At 39.2% G+C, this 17,884-nt stretch overlaps 2 protein-coding genes across 3 annotated transcripts in view; one reads left to right on the forward strand and one right to left on the reverse strand.

Moving 5' to 3' along the window:
• Nucleotides 1–17,559, reverse strand: part of XYLB (xylulokinase) — a 100,142-nt gene extending 82,583 nt beyond the window's left edge. For both annotated transcript variants that reach the window (XM_026091572.1, XM_026091573.1), the window contains exon 1: nucleotides 17,502–17,559. The gene's annotated coding sequence lies outside the window, so the exon portion shown is untranslated. The remainder of the gene's footprint in view (nucleotides 1–17,501) is intronic.
• LOC112978274 lies at nucleotides 9,327–13,169 on the forward strand. Its single transcript, XM_026091582.1, is given in 3 exon segments — nucleotides 9,327–9,555; nucleotides 12,585–13,093; nucleotides 13,095–13,169. Coding segments are annotated over 3 exon segments (813 nt in total).
• Nucleotides 17,560–17,884: the final 325 nt, after the last annotated feature.

Genomic DNA, 17,884 nt, shown 5'->3' on the forward strand with positions numbered 1-17,884 from the left:
CTTTGAACTTAAGAGCAAAAAAAAAAAAAAAAAAGGGCCTGAGCCAAAAAGGGCTTCGCTGCCGCCCGCAAGGCTGTACGGCGGCGGAGCCTCCATGCAATCAAACAGGTTTTTTGCACGCATCCAGGATCTTAAGCTGTTCTAAAAACGCAAATATTTAATTTCAAATGCCCTTTTCATTATAAAGTGTTGCCAAAGTTTGTCATACACCTGCACACATTAAAGACATTTTAAAGACTCCCAGTGTTGTCTCAAAGCCACAGCTCCCACACATTTATATTTTAAGATTTCTAGTTCTCATTATTGTGAAGGCTTAGAAAGATCAGTCCTGAAGACTCGACACCGAGAATACAAACACTTTAATATACTGACTTTTAAACCAACCTTACTCCATCATATCATCTTCGAATACTTTGTATTGCCTGTACCATTATTAGAACTCCCAAAGAAATGTGATCACAAAAATCTTTAAATAAGATGGAGTTTAATTTAAAGTTATCTGAAAAATACTTCAGATGTGGGAATCCTTGCAAATGAATACAGCAGTGTTAGCCTGCATCTTTTAGAGTCTCACCCTGCAAAATCATCTGCAGAGTTTGCAACCAGGCAAAGACCCAATGAACAGAGTGGAAGTACCAGTCCGTTTAAAAATAAGGGTTTTGAAATAAGTTTGCAGTTTGCCGCCTTTAAACCCAATGGCCTCCAATAACTGGAATCTTCCTGYCCCTAAGGATCTCACACTGCAAGGACCCATCCTGAGCAAAGGTCTCCCTTTATGAGCAAGGGGCTGTGAAGGAAATAACATTTTTTAAATGTTACCAAGACCTGGTTTCCTTGGTGTAACTCTTGCCAGAAAACCAAGGATCAAATGACACAGAGGCTGCTTTCCCACCAGGGCAGACTCTTGCTGGCGAGCCAGGGAGGAGGGGCTCGCTCTGCCCTTTAACTTGCTGCGTATTCCCTATAAATAAGTAACAGATCTGGAGCTGAAGTCTTGAAAAGTTTTGTGTGAGTAGTTACATTTTGAAACTTAAAAAATAAACCAAAATTGAAGTCAGTTCTGAAGAAAGCAACACAAATGATAAATGAGTCCAGAAAAAGAGACATTAGTGGAAAAACCTTTAAAAAACTGGAGGCATTGGTTAGGAGAAAGATTATGAGGAAACATAACAGTTTATAAATAAGTAAAGCAATCTTATGAAGACGTAAGAATCAATTAAAATCTTTAGCAATGAGATCTGGAGGAGAGACATGGGCAGGCTGTCACAAGAAATACTTTGCCTTAAGTATCACAGAAAAGTTATGGGGGCTGGAGTAACAACTCTCTTGTGCTACCAGATTAAATTAGGAACAAGAGCAGGACAGCATGGTACAGGAGAAGCTACTCAAGGACAGAAGGGCGATGTTATTGCTGCTGCTTTGCTCTTCATGTTTTTCTAGAGAAAAGAGGGAAGTTTGCTGAAACACTGCCTCACCCCGTCCCTCTGTTACACATCCTTCCATGAAGGCAACATGCTCTCAAATTTAGTTGTTTGCGTACGGAAAATCTGCATTGCTCTTTTTCCCGTGTTACAGTTGATGCTGGTAGGCACTACCGTAACCTCTAAAACCGGTTCTCGAAAGCGAACGATGTTTAGCTGTGCAGCTGTCATCGGTGAAGTTGCATTCGTGTACTAGTGATGTTGGAGCACTGACAAATGCAGAATTTCTGGAGGGGATGCACAGAAAGCCATTTATAACAAGTGTCAGATTAACAGTTCGAGGCAGAGTACAGACTAATTACTCAAGACATATGTAGTAGGAAAAAGGGAAAAGCAAGTTTCTTCCCATCTCCCTATTGCCTAGTTGGTCACCTGATGGAGGAGCCATACTTTCATGCTCCACTAGGCCCTTCCTGTTTTAATAAGGTATAACTAGTAAGCCAATTAATAATGTTTTTTTTTCCCCACTGTCAAATTAACCGCAAGTGCTGATTCATTTTAATTCATTGCAAAACATACCTTAACTGTATTCCATATTTCCCACATTCATGAATTTTTCACTTTTCAGTCAAATCTCAAAATCTGCCTCTGATCTCAGTTTCAACCCAATATAAACTTAGATTTAACTGCATCCTTCAGCTTTACGCAGAGTAGGTGACAAAGAAACCATATCCCTTGGAACAGGCGAACTCCTGAAAAAACAATGCCAGCCCAACTGCCATACTTCAGTATCATCACAACATCTTAAACCTGCCAACAAACTACAGAACACTCATATTGGCCGCAGTCTAGCAATGCTGATTTATACTGACTAAATGATTTAACGGGATGTTAAAACACTCACAAGTTCAAGCGAAGTTTTAGAAACCTGTGGGGAAACAACATACCTGCCAATCCTTTTGCTCTCAGCAGTTGATTTGGGGCATCTCGCTAGCTATTACAAGCAGCTGGGCAGTCAAATATTCAGAAGTCCCAGGCAAACAGATATTTCATATTTGTACATCAACAGAGGTTAGCACAGCAGGAACGATGGGACAGCTAAGAACCACTGCGCATACAGAGATCAGTTACACACACGCAATACAACCAAGGCAGCCCACGTTAGAGCTAACACTGTTCGGCCTGCTGGCACAGCTACTGATTTACCAGTAGGAAGTCTCATGGGTCTTTAATTAGCCTCAGAAATATTAAACATACTAAGCTGGGTCAAATAAATTCTTATCTATTTGCCAAGTAACCTGACAGTCATATGCTATGCTGCTAATTAAGCAGGAGGTGTTTACAATGTTAAGCTTCAAGTAACACAACAATAATACATCACTTAAAAAAAAAAAAAAAAATCAGCTTCAGCACTAGACCTGCCTACTGGAAAGCTATCCGAACAAAGATAGTTCTCTAAAGGTCATTCCCTTGCTGCATAGCATTGCAGGTACTCTGTTATCACAGTCTCCAGTAATGTTTAACCATATACCAATAATACGAAATACTGCAATACCTTAAGTTGCAATATGAAGTTACATTTCTTTCTAAGGACACTGTATTATAATATCAAAATATTTTCCTTTTTCTAAATGTGTACTTATCTGTTAAATTTACTTTTGTGCATGATTTTCTGGTAACCACTGTGCTTGTCCATAGCACCAAATGCTATGGAGAGTCTCACTATTCACTCTGAAAGAATAAGTACCTRATGTTTAAAAGAAATGGATCAAGACTGCTGTTATCCACTGCAATTTTATTGATTGTACTGTGAATAGATAAGTCTTTACAAAGAACCAGCAAAAGCCCTGTGCGTGAGTCCCACAAGGAGATGAAGCCCAAACCACAGTTGTTGCACTGAGGCAGAAGACATAGCTTATTTAGGTAATTATTCCACAAAAGTATTGGTTGATTTAATTCTTGAYATCTGCATATTCAAAATCCCAGGCAATGTATTGCATTAACTAATTAAGGTCCTTTACAGAGACCTCCTGAAGAATTAGCATAGGAGTCCACACAAAAGCATGTGACTGTACAGGCACAATGGGTAGAAGCAAAGAATTTAAATAATGGCTCGACTGCACATTCTCAATTATACTGTCAGCTTCATACGTGTTGGYCATTTTGCAGCTTTTATTTAATCATGTATATAAAATCCTCCTATTTCACTTCTTCTGAATTCAACAGAACACGTTGTATTGACTCAGCCGGTACTGAATCAGGCACCACAGAATTGCTTCTGGTTTTACATACCGTGGTTTTACACAGATGTAATTTCATCGACTTCAATTAGGTTACTAGTGATTATCAAGTGCAGTACAAATTACTCATGAGATCTCTGCATGGAAGTAAAGTGAAGGATGTTTCTGAATAGCAAATTATTTTTAGGATACTCTCACTGTCACTTGTACTCCTCTGCACAGATTTTAAGTCCATATTCATTCTCACAACAGTAGTAGTACTTAGCCATCCTCTTTGGAGAACTATCCTAACTAGGTTCATTTGCAAGGCTTATTAAAATTAACTTCTCCACCTGGCACATTTCCTTGAAGCTGAATACTGAAGTGGTCTCTGTCCTAATGCTCAAAGACCAATAACTCAGAAGCAAGATGTTGTCATCCAGATAAAACTTTTCATTAACAACAGATTAACCACTTCTTTCACGCTCTACTTGACTCTTATCAAACTCCACTTACAGATAAGTATGTTTTCTTGATCAAAACCAATCAAAGATAAGCTCATTTCTACTCAAACAACCGACTGAAGTGAAAACTAATAACGGCCAAGCTTTGCACTTTTCAGCACCGTCCTGCAAGGATCAAAAAATCATTTTACAATGGAGAATTAATCAAAATCATGTAGTTTACAGGTGGGCAAATCAAGGCAGAATATTTATATGGCTTACCCAACTCCTTTTAGGCCCTGTTTGAAATCACTAGTTCACCCAGATTTCTTGTACGCATATTATGTCTGTTGGGAGAACGAATAAATACAGGTTGTTRTCACCTCACAGAACTGTAGCCACCATAACTCTATCAATAGGAAACACTCTGAGTAGTCGGTATAAAAAAAGGTATTTAGGTGGCAGTACCAGCAAAGTGAATTCTGCTTACCARCAATTGGAATGCAAGATATAGCTGTGGGATCAAGGAAGCTTCAATGAGTTTCCAAAATCCTCTGGAGAGGAATATCCATGAAGGCCATTCAGCTCCCTCTCACCCTCTTCTCATGGACGGTTTTATGAGGTCAAAACAGAGTTGCTCTTTCTTGTTAGTCCCAGTAGTTCAAGAATCCCTAGAACTAAGAGGGATGAAAGGGAAATGGCAAGGGAAGATGCCAGACCACAGTTATTTAAAATCTTCAGTTGGTAAATAACTTCAGTTCTTTCTTTGACTTGCCTCTGCATATTCTCATATCTGAAAGGGAATCTCAGAAGTTCCCAGTGGGCAAGGATAACCCAACTACAAAATGAGTAACCACTCTTGATTCTAGGTGTTGGATTCTGATTGTTCACATAGAAGGAGAGATTGCAGTCCCAGTGATGCAGATAACCAACAGAGTAAGCAAATCTCAGCATTTTAGTTTACTTTCCACAGCAAATAGCATTCCAAAGGAAAGTAACTTAATCCTCAGCACTAACAAGGTCAACCCAGAAGAACAGAGGATTTGAAATGCCGCTTATGCCAGGCACGGAAACACACTCAAAACATCTGCTGCATTTAACTCCTCACAATCAGCATGATTCAATTCGGCCTAGATGAATCGAGTAGTTTCACGGCAACTGCTTTTGCCATTCACACACACAAAAAAGAGGAGGGAGGGAGGGAGGGGGTCTCCAAAGGGAACTGGAGAGCACCAAGTTCTCAACACGTGAAAAGCCAGACACCAGAGCATTAAAGGTAAAGCACAGGATGACTAGGATGAAATCCTCAGTGCTAACTTGGTGCGCCCGCCTTTACTGCCACCCAGGCAAGGTGCAGAGTCAGATGCCAGAGCTCAGCACTGGAGTTTCCTACAGCTCCTACCTYATTCTGGGCACGAGAACCCTTTGCGAAATCCTTCCCAATCGCTAGGGCCGGATCAGTGGTACTGGACTCAGTCAGCTGGAACCTCAGGCATCTAAGGAATAAAATTTGGCAAGCTACTTTACAACCTGTGCTAATCCTCAGACCACCTAAGTAAGTAACATTCCTGATTTTACATTTTATATGCAGATAAACATATATACCTACATACACACAGGCACTACCTAATCATATGTACACAAAAGAACCCCAAGGAGTAAAGGGAAAAACAGAATCCAGTCAAGAAAATGTCAAAATGAACTATATATAACCTAAGCTCACCAACCTTCAGACTGGTTTGAAGGACAGCTGGGCCACTCTCCCTTTGACACACTCTGATCCCTTTATGTCTGAAAACACGTGAAAGGTCAACAGATCAGAAAAAAACATCTCAAGATCATTCTGAAAACTTGCATTGTAGGCACCTTGATCCTATTAGCATGAGCATGCAGAGAGCACCRGAGAATAATCTTGCATTATTGGAGTCCTGTGCTCTAACTACTTAACCAATCCCTAATTTTAGCATGCTTTAAAGTTGTGCTTTCAAATAACAGAAACATATGCTCTCTTATCAAGTAACTCATTAAAAAGTAAACAATTACTATTGATTCTATTAATACTTTCTGGAACCCAAATAATAGCAGCCACCCTGTTTTTACCTTTCCTTTTGGTTTTATTAGATTTTCTAGCACTGTAATAGTCAGTTTCTAACATTTCAAGGCTGCATTTAAATAAATAAAAAAAAAAAACTAGAAAGCTAGAGAAAGGGGATTATCATAGTAAGTTTTATTTTCCTTCTCAGTGCAAGTTAAAATACACAGATATTTGTACCCTTTGTAAGCAGCATGAACAGAGTAGGGCATGTTTCTATAATTCTCCACATGAACAATATGAATAATCATATATACCTCTGTACACCCTTTGGTTCCAGGTGCAGAGTAAAATTCAGTGTAACAGGAAGTACATTCATTTAGAGTTAACCATTAGGAGCATTTCTTAATTATCTTTAAATCAACAATTATTACTCTWAGATCTTCCAAACAATTTTTTAATAAACAAATAATTTACTACTCAYAAATTAATTAGTATGAGATAAAATTAGTTGCATCTTTTTAAAATGAGATTTGCAAACAAGGTCAAGGATAGTAAACATCTACTTCAAATTCTAAAAAGCCCTTGCTTTTGGATTATGAAGTACTCTCAAATTTTTTTTGCCTCAAGGAAATGAAAAGTTGCTTATATTGTGTGATGGAAAAAACAGACTAAGGAGAAAATATGGCACTGCAGACTTCAGTGGATAATCAAATTAAAATCACTCAGAGCCGACGTTTTGACAGGAGCTTATTCAATTAAGAAAGACAAGTTTTTACACACAACCCTAATTCAAAGCAATAAATTTTCAGAACCTATAGTACCGATAGAAAGTACATGTACCAATGCAAGGAAATGGCTTGACGGCTTATATTCCTCAGCAACCCACAAGCCAAAGCTGGGCCTGCAACATTTAGGACTAAAGCAAATATACGCTCATACCACTTCAACACTGCCACCTGCTGTGTACCTCAAGAGTGTACAGTGGTCTGGAGAGCCAAACGACTGCGCTTGAAGAAGAGTACTGGATGATTGACTGATTTAAACACAAGTCATAATTTCAATTTTGTGTTCGTGCATGACAATGAGAAAATGCAATTTTATACATTTTTTTTTTCTTTTTCCTAGTAACACCTAAACAGGCTGGCGATGCAAAGCAAGTTGTTCCACTGCGGTATAAGAACAGAACCCACAGGTCGTCCACTTCCAAGTTTACGTCAGTGCCGTAACAAGGATTAGTTGCATCYGCTCACCATATATCAGACACACAGTTAACCCTATTTACTTTGTGACCTTTCGTAAATCAGACCTGCAACTCATTTTATGAATCATATTCTGGTTGCAAATTCATAAAACACACACTCGCAGATAAATCTACACACAGGTGTGTGTACGTRTATATATATATATGCATGTGTGTGTATATACACACACACACGCACACATATACAAGGTACATATATATATACCCATGCAGCTTTTAGGGAAGAGACTGTGTTGTATTATGCATTTGTATTACTCTAAGTGCAGTGGGTTTTCCCTGAGCCTGAGGCAATGGTATAGTACAAATACTTATAAATCATAATACTTTCTTATCAGATACAAACTCACTCTACTTTAAGTGCTCTTTGAATGAAAAGTTAAGAGTACATCTTTTGACAGAGCCTACATTTCATGTTCAAAGATGCTATCAAGGTAACTCTTTCTGCAACATATGTCAGGTTGCACAAGTCCCTTTCTCAGGAGGTCACTGAGCCAAATAGCGTGACTGGAATTTTAAAAAGGTTGGGAAACTTTTATGACCATTAATAATGTTTGTATCGAATGCTAGCTCAAACTAATGAGGTTAACTAAATCTCCTGCCCCAACGTATAAACCGACTGCCTGAAGGTCCAAAGGAGAACTCCATGTGCCAACAAATCAGAAGAACATTTGAAGAAAAAAAAAAAAAAAAGGCAACTGGAAGACTCCTTTTTACAGAGTGCAAGGTGTCTGTCACTGCAGAAGGCAGACTATCACACTAGATATATCAAAGCCACAATACATCAGAACAACTCTACAAAGATGCATGCTTTTTCCAGGATCAGGAAAGCGAAGCTAACTTGAGGGGCATCTACAATGTCTGACAAAATATTGTGATTCCTTCCCTCTCCCTGGCTAAGACAGAGCAGAACTACAGTTGAGGTAGGGAACACGATTTGCAAGACACAAATATAATACTGGGAAGCCAAAAGCTAACATAAATGAGATACAGCAGACTTACACATGCGTACCTGCTGCGCCTTATGAGAACTCCATGCATACGCAGGTAATGGCATAACTACAGTCTTGTCACCCGCGTATATTTGACCTCCAAAGGGGTTCCCAAGATCTGCACGCGCAGAGCCTGATTCAGTAAGTCATTTATGATGCAAGTCTCAGCACAATTTCTGCCAGGAACTGGAAAAACACGGCATATAGGCATTTTTCCCTCACTATGACCTTTCACACTGGTGAGTGTGAAAGGAAACGATTAATTCTACAAGTTTATTTTATTTTATAGATGTAAAAACAGAAAGGCAGAAAAACTAAAGGAGTCAGAGTAAGGCAATCCTACCTCTGGCCTCCCAACCCTAAATGCCATTGGCACACATATTTCTGACTCTGCACCCAGCCCTGAATACTTTTAACACATTCTGAAAAGGSAGCAGCATACACAACATTATTATTAATGTTTTCTATCCCCACCACCACAAAAGGAACATTAATGAAACTGGGTGAAAATTAAGGAAAGAAGAGTGGAAGAGGAAAGATGTAAAAAACATGGAAAGAAGCCTAAAGAAAGATTTACCAGAAGGAATCACTGTTTTGGGCAGGTCACCATGACAGAGTCTCTTTAAGAACTAACATKACTACACAAACCAGTATTATCCAGCCTTTTGTGCACCTGACTGTGTTCAGTGAGGTTTTGTATTTCACTGTTTTTCTTGGCAAAGCTTCACATGCTCATAACCTTAAGTCAACATTAAATCCAGCTATCCAGTTATTATCATTAACTCTGTATGCAGTAGCTTAACACACACTGCATGAAAACAAGCTGAGCGAAATCTGCAGCTTCTAAGTAAACCACACACTGAAAGAAATCACCATACTTAGAAGAAAGTTACTTCTCCATTTAGGAACATTTCAGATGCTTCAAACTTGATTTTTTTTTTTTTTTTTTGCCAACACAATGAAGGAAATGTCTTGCTTTTGCATGACTTTGTCTTCCTTGTGGGAACAGATGGTGAAGGCTTACAAATACATGACTGGTATTTTTTCAGTGACTCATACCTCAGAGCAACAGGCTTCAGATCGTGACGAGCAGTCAACCAAGATGGATGTAAGCTTACTTGAGGAGCAGTATGACTATATAAAACAGAAGCAAAAGCTGCAATCCCACATTATTGTATTCAAAACAGGTATGCTTGGATTTATAGGAAACTTTGTAAATATAGATGTAAAGGATATTCCTTTAAGTCTTGTATAACTTCTATCTTTGTTCTTTTTTATGCACAGCTTCAAGAAGGTTACAAAGTGAGTTCCTTTTCTGTCATTTTGTTTTCTTGTTCATTCCACTGAAAGGTGGTCTTATGGTTATGTCAACTAGAAAAGGCGGCAGTGAAACACCAATATGAATTTGAAATAGATTTATGTATTCTGAGATAAGGTATTATGTCCATAAAGTGAAATTCTAAACATAAATGTTAGCTCTTACAGGAGCCACATACTTCATGTTTATCACCAATACATTTTTGCAATATATTCTATAACATTTCTGCTCTCTTGAATGCTTCCATCCGAAAAGTGTTGGGTCTTCTGTCTTTTTCCCTTCGTCTTTATTCATGTAAAGAAATGTGTCCTACAAGACTACTGAAAGCAGTAGCAAATATGAAGCGCCTAGCAGAATTTAGTATAAGTTATTTCTTAACAAAAGGCTAAGAGTCACAGTGGGTAACTAAGATACAAGCTTTAGACAAGAGGTCCCTTTTTGAAAGCGGTTCTACTGCATATTGCTTGGGAAGTACATAAATAGAAAAATAAGCAACAATAACTCATCTACCACRTCAGACAAGTTTTATATAACAGACATTCAAATATTTGAAAGTTTTTAGTCAGACTACTGCTTACAATATTACACTGATATATTTTCATTTACTTTCTAAGTCAAAGTGACATCCAGAAAACAGTCAATTAATGAAGTTGTCTTCTGAATCATTTAGTAGCAATATGAAAAACATGTTTCATTCACCTCTGATACTAACATTTAACTCAACAGTTAGACTCAACAGAAGTCACCTGAAAACARTGTCCTTCTGTTCCTTCCCGAATACACACACAGACATGTTCACGCATCCATCTGTTCCCAATATTTAAGAACAAAGATGATGACAAGATTTGAAAATCTCCAGTTGGGAGTTAATACAGGAGTGTATTCATTATTTATTGGCTAAGAAGAAGAAAAGTAGTGTTTATTTTAGGAATTAGAATGGAAGGAGCATTCAGAGCATGCAATCACACAGAATAAACACTGGGGCTCTGACTGCAGAAATCTCTTCCAAGAATTTACCAAGCTAACTTGAAATATGATTAACTTCTGTCACTCCAGAACCTTAAAAGTCTCTATGATAACAGCATATGAAAAATGCCAAATGGTAAACAACCCTGCAACAAGGCTATTACATGCAATTAAAAAAAAAAAAAAAAAGGACAGACCAAAGATTTGTTTAATTCAAGCCTTCTTTAGAAGTTTAGAGAGYGCCGAACGTGTGTTAATTCAACACACTGTGGTTCATGCCTCCCATGTTTCTATCAGAGGTCATTGCTCAATTCTGCGCACCACACCTGTAGCCAAGGAGTCAAATCAAACCTGAACTGAAAACCAGTTCAGACTATTACACCTGGACTAGATACACTGCTTTGAACTCTCCGATCAACTTACGCCAGATTATAGTTCTTCTATTACCAGTTCAAATGGTCTGACATCAAACCTGATGTTGCCTAACAATGTCTGTTCAGYGGAGAGAGCACTTATACCTACAAGAATGTGCAAAGCGGCATCACATCAAAGTCTTTCAGTTCCTCCTTTCTCTGCCAACAGAGCAGGAAAAAAATGCTGTGGTATTATGCTGGTGTTCTTATTTAGCGAGGGGAGATTTTGGCTAAAGCCTCTCCTTAGCTGAAGCCCTGTTGTACTGCTTCACTTACCGGCAGTAAATGAACCGGCTCTGACAATACTTCCTTGTAAAAACTGGATGAAAGTCAGTTACAAGTTTGTTTGTTTTTCTTAAGAGAGCATCCTGTTCAAACTAGTTTCATTTCAAATTCAGGGTAACGATTCATTTAAATTGGCCATTCAGATCTTCTGTTTCAGAATATAAGCAGTACTCCTCTATTTTTTTCACTTTACTATGCTTCAGAATTCTTACTGCAACACACACAGTTGCTATGAGTGAACCCTGTAAATAAGGTCAGCATCCTGCACTACCACTTTAAACTGTATTTATACTAAGTGCAGTACATTTCATTAGCACTTGCAATGTCAACAGGCACTGTTTGTTTATCTTTAGTATAATGGTTCAACTTCTACTCATTTTCAAGGCACAGAAGGCCAGTTGTGTTCAGTAATTTGATGGGTGCCACATGTAATTAAAGAAGCATTAGCATTTCTATCCCTAATATCTTATATATTTCTAACAGTAACTTTACATACTGTTTAGAAATTAAACCACAGGAATGAGGAAAAAAGAGACCAGATTCGCCCCCACTATTACAGCTCCTCTGTACCATTCACAGAATAAGCAGATTTTAGCTTTAAGTGGTCATTCAGGCATCACTAATGTGGTAAGCTATTTACCTTACACCATACACACTAACCGTACARTGGTAAAATCCCACTGTGTAAAAGCCCCTGTGTTAATAAGCTCCCCTACAGATGAGATAACCCCCTGTTAAAAAAGGAAGAAAGAAAGAAATCCACAAGCTGATTCCATCTAGAAGTGGTCACAGTATTTTTAGTTTGCGAATACAAACTTCAAACAGTATCAGAACATTTGCGTCTTTCAAATCACACCATCTATCAACACATTGAGAAAGCCCCTGCTTACCTTAAGAATTTTTGCTTACAAGCAATTAATTACTGAAAGTCAATTCTCAAACTGTGCTGTTAATGAGTCTTGGAGTACAGCTTAGATCAATATTGACTTGATAAATCTCCATTTTCATTTGACTGACCCAAGGTTACCATTTATGTCCTCAGAATTGCAAAACCAAACACAAAGTACTTCTGCTCCATTACTTGGCATCAAAAGAACTTGCACTACTCAGACACAGATGGAAAGAGTATGGATACACTCGTCTGTTAAAACACTTCAGCTGAATTTATGCCACAGAAATGAGACCTTTAATTTTTGCTATCATAATAATGTGCATATATGCATTTTCTTTACAGGTGAAAATGAATCTGTTCTCTCAGAATCAATGGTCAATGCTGTTGTAATCAATAAAAAYATTAGGAAATCAAAATCACTTACAGAGTGTGTTCCTGTCAGAAAGGTCAGACTGGAGTTGACCAGCAATGGCAACCTACAAGACAGCTCACCATGGCGTACCCATCTGGGCATCCATCGCCTAGCGCAAGCCTCTCGCCCAGAAGTTTCCCATGATCTTTCCTACTGCAAGAATGGACCGTGTAGTTTTGACAATAAGAGACTAATTCCAAAGGAAAATGGCACACTGCAACACAAGGAATTAGAAACAGTGAGTGAAGAACCCGTGCTTGATCAACTGGGAAGTTCAAGCACATTGAACAGTCTCAGCAAAGAGAAGAGCACCAACATTTCAGGCATCTGCCAGAAGTCTCCTTCGAAATCAGCTACTTCAKTGATTTGGACACATCAACATATTTCTTCCACAAAATGTATACCAGCCTGCAACAAACTAAACTTTTACCCTTTCCCTCAGAAAAAAACACCCAGAATTTCTGAAGCAGCAAGAAGGCTTGGATTATATGTCTCACAATGAAGAAATTCCGTAGCATGTAAAATTTAGACAAAAAACTAAGTAAAACTGCAGCAGAATAGTCTCCCTAGTTACTCTGATCGACCTGCTGAGGATCTAGTAATTTGATTAGCCAAGGAAGAGTCTTACTACATAATCTGTTGTTTTACAGTACAACCACCATTAGATGAAGAGTGTTGTCATGATGATGCTGGACTGCAACAACAGATAGTCCTAGAGCAGTACCAAATATATATACACTCACTTTTGTTCTTCCAGATACAGGAGCAATTTTCTCTTTTTATTTTCTCCTACATTCAGGTTACTGATTTTATCACAGCAACATTTGAAACATCTGAAAGCTATAGCAAAAATTAGCAGAACTGCTTATGAARCAGCTAGGCTAGATTTCAGTCTGGTACAATTTGATTAAATGATAAGCAATAAATGAAACAGTATTAAAGGGAATGTACTGGTACATCTGAGTTAATGTATGATTTCATAATTCACTTTCCTTGGAAAAAAACATCCATGATACATTTTCATGTGTGYATTTTTAAATCAATTAATAAAAATTGTGTTCATTTCTGTTGTTGTTTTAATGGGACTTAGTAAACATCACCTTTTCTTATATATAAATTTTATAAAATCATAAAGATGGTTTCCCCCTAGCCCCAGTATTTTATTAGAAAACAAAACTCTGAAGTAATTATTTAACTTACAGATACTCTATATCAATGTACCTTCCTCACTAGAAATATAATGCATCTTTCTGCTGCTAAAACTCTRTGTACACAAAGGGGATATAACCGTTTCAACTATGCAAGCGTAACCTGTAGCTAGTTCAACCTTTGTATAGATAAAACTTAACATTTTCTGTAGTGACACAACTGCACCACAAACCTGTTCAGGTTTTCAAAAGGAAGTAGTTATTTCTGGCCTCTCCTCCYGCAAAACCTTTAGAGAAAGGAGAACCTCTTTCCCAAGTGCCTCTCAACAATGATAAAAACGCGAGTTGTATCASCCACTTCAGAAGAGGTAAAGCTTGAAATGTCTCCCCACCTCATGATGACTCATTTTGAGCTACAGTTCTGGCAGCCACCGGCTCTCCTAAACCATTCCGTATCTTCCAGAGCCATGGCAGAACAGCAAAATGAGGATCAGTTCAATGGCCCACAAAGCTCCTCATGACTCCTGCAAGCAGTACTCAATCCCACACCCCCAGCTACCATCACTGTCTTGGAATCAACCTTGCACACACAAAGTGAGCAAAAAGAGTTTTTAAAGATGCTCAGCTGTGGTTTATGTCCTTTTAGACCCAAACTCACTTCTCAGCAAGAAAAATAAAYTAACSCTTCACCAGGTATCTAGAAAAYAGAAATAATACCAATRTGCAAATAAAACCCTATCATCAAAGAAATAGTAGCTTTACCTATATGCAACAGAAACTACCATTCTTTCTGCACCCAAGACAACGTCAAACCACTATTCCTTTATAAAATTTCACTGACCTTTATTGTGCTTAACWCAGGATACTAGACCTGGAGATGTCTGCTGCCATCTCAGGAGATTCATAGCTATAAGTGCACCACAATACTTCACAGGTCCAAAAAACAGAAAAAYATAACATGGAATATAATGCTATTTTACTCCATCTTGCCAAATGTCACTTTCTGACCCAACAATGTTCCAAATCAAATTCTACAGTGTCCTACATTTGGGGKACACTGATCCAGACAGCACCAGGCAGGCACCAGGCACCAGGCACCCCTGACAGTCCTTAAGATAAAAGCAAAAGGATATCTAGGTCGCTTAACAATTACAAAAAAAAAAAATCTCCAAAGATATCCTTAAATACACCCCRCTGATCTTCTTGTCCAGGACTCACTTAGTAAAGTGCTTTGAGATACCCTGATGAAAAGCACTAGCTACTACCAACAGTGATGAATACGTCACAATAACTTCTGAAAAATTTCCCTGACATCTTTAGTAAAAATAGCAGAATGAAAACATAGGTTTGGGAAAGGTATTAATTGTGACTTTCCAGATTTTCTGAAGTGTCACTTAACTGGCCTGCCCCCAGCAGGTTTACAACTCAGATTTCTATTTCTGGATAGGCATGAAACTTGATAAGTAATAACACTAATAATCATAGATACATTCTCTATACTTTTTTTTTTTCTTTACAGTAGTTACCATACCTAAGGACAGATTAGAAAGAAAAAGAAAGATACAGTAAAAGATAGATATGGATAGTACGTAGGGAGAAAATATTAGATAACAACCAGCCATATGAAACAAGAAACTACCTGGAGGAAAGTATTTTTCAAAGTATGTGGTGTTTTCTATTTACTTGGCTTGCTGATTCCAGGGTATACACCGATTTGTACTCCTGCCTTTCATTATACTGGAGTGYTATTTTTGTTGTATCTTCAAGTCTGTAAACCATAAAAGAACACATAAAGCCAGAGGAATGACTGAAAGAAAAATCCTATATTAGCCATTATATTAGGCCATTATTAAAACTATTAAAAAATTAATTCAAGATAACTTTTCCTAGACACTTGCAATGAAAYGAGCACATTTCAGTGACTGCAGCTTAAAGTTTGAAATCAGTATCGCTGAGAGCTTATAACCTTATCTAGCCAMAGTCTGTGCAAAGACCTACTCTATAAACCYATTTGACTAAATTGGTGATATTATTTTCTGCAAATAATCTTAAACTGATTTTAAATTGCTATTAAAGTGTTTTGAATAAGTTTTATCTTAATTAAACATGGACTTTGAATATCTTGATTTAAAACTCAATACTTAAGTTTATGCACAGACTAAGTAATTAACTCCCTTATAGGCAGTTTCATACAAACATGATGTGTTTTCCTGAGGCTTCTCTAGCACACTGCTGTGCTTTGCACTGACTGGAACTTATTTTAAAAGGACATTTTGCTTTTGGAGAAGTCTTTCAATTTAATTCCCAAGGACATTATGGAGGAATGATTTCACTAGATTGTGATTTGTTAGMGAAGTAATTCTGGTTAAGAGAAAACATGCTTTACTTACATTTCAAGACACTCAAATATTACACGTGCTCATGGTCTAGTAAGAAAAYGAGTTTTTTCCCCCAATTAAGACAGCAACAGTAAAAATGAAACAGGGAAAAATATTACATTGGGGGAAAAAAAAAAGGAAAACTTCCAATATTAGAAGATGGCAGTTCTCAAACACTCCCGATTTTCCAAACCCCATTCTGTTAGCTTCTTCATGTTTGGAGATCATGAGAGAGTCACTTTCATCACTGAGTTGCTATAGCTTTAGTCAAGTTTCAGACATGGAACTCGAGACTATCATAAAAGGAAGGCCAGTAACATTACCCTYATTTTACCAGTGGGAAAACTTGACTGGTTTATGCTAACAGCGTTACTGGTGGAGCGAGGAATCCTGAACATCCACGTTCAGTGTCTTGTTCATGATCTCATGATATCTGTGGGGTAYCCCATTTCCTAAGCTGCAGTACACAGCACCCCCAGCTACATTCACATGACTGCTTAAGGAAAACGTTTTACACGAGAGAGTCCTGCAGGGCCATCTATTCTGGAAGAAATAATACTCCCAATGCAATGCCTTTAGTCACAAGTCAGAACAGTTAGAATAAAGACCCTTAGGCTCAGAACAGCAGGGCACAGCAGAGATTTATACCGCATCAGTTAATTATATCATTTCAGTTAGCTATTTAGTTATTCATCACAGAATATTTACTTCCTATAAAGGCACCAGAAAGATTCCAGGAGCAAACCCCAAACYTTTGGGGGACCCATATATAAAGACAACGTAGCACAACCCACCTCCCACACCGAAATGTCTATCTAGCMCCATTTCCCATCCCCACTGTYGGCCAACGTGGAGGCTACAGCAGAGGACAGGAAGGGGTCTCATATAGGGATACTCCAGCACCTCCCAAGCCAGATACAGTGCTTAGTGTACAATTTTTTTTTGCTACCACGCATTTTTTCAGTCCAGTCAGTCTCCAAATCCACATTTGTGTTTAACAGYCCCACAAGAACAGGCTGAGAAGTGCATGGCACCCCTGAAACACYGGCCTGTAGAGGAAAGCTTGCCCTGAACATAGCTGCCCTCAGAAAAAAACACTTATAAAATCCCACTTGGCTCCTCCTGGCAGGTCTCACAGCACCTCGGCATTTGGGAAAAGCCCCCCACGGCCCTGACAGGCATTTCCGCACCTTTTACCTCACTAGCAAAGGGACCGCAGCAAGGCAGGCTGCCCACCAGCAGCCTCGGCCTCCTCCAGCCCCTCATTTCTCCTGAAAGGCTCGCTCGGGMGGCTCAGGGAGACCGCCCCGCCCGCCCTCACCTCCCAGGGTGACAACTAGGCCAGGCAGAGCTRGGACACAGGGCGAGGACGAGGCCACCAGCACCGCCTCCCTSTGAGGGCAAGACACTAAGATGGCGGTAGGCCTTGGGCTTCAGCACGTGACCTTCCGGACGTCGAGCGCCCTCCCCTCCACAGAGCCTTCTGGGCTTCCGTAGGAACACGCTCCCCCCCACCGACATAACAGCCGCTGCGGAGCAGCCAGGCCCCGCCCCCGAGACCCCCCTTTCCCCCCCGAACGAGCGGCCGCTGGCGGGTGCGCAGGTAGGCGCGCGCGACACCGCCGCGGGGGCGGGGCCTGTTCTCGCCCCGCCCCCTTCCGCCGCCGCCGGGACCCTGAGGTGTCGCCGTCCCGTCAGCGAGGG

Source organism: Apteryx rowi, unplaced genomic scaffold, assembly GCF_003343035.1.
Source record: "Apteryx rowi isolate R43461 unplaced genomic scaffold, aptRow1 scaffold_91, whole genome shotgun sequence".
Taxonomy (NCBI): Eukaryota; Metazoa; Chordata; class Aves; order Apterygiformes; family Apterygidae; genus Apteryx; species Apteryx rowi.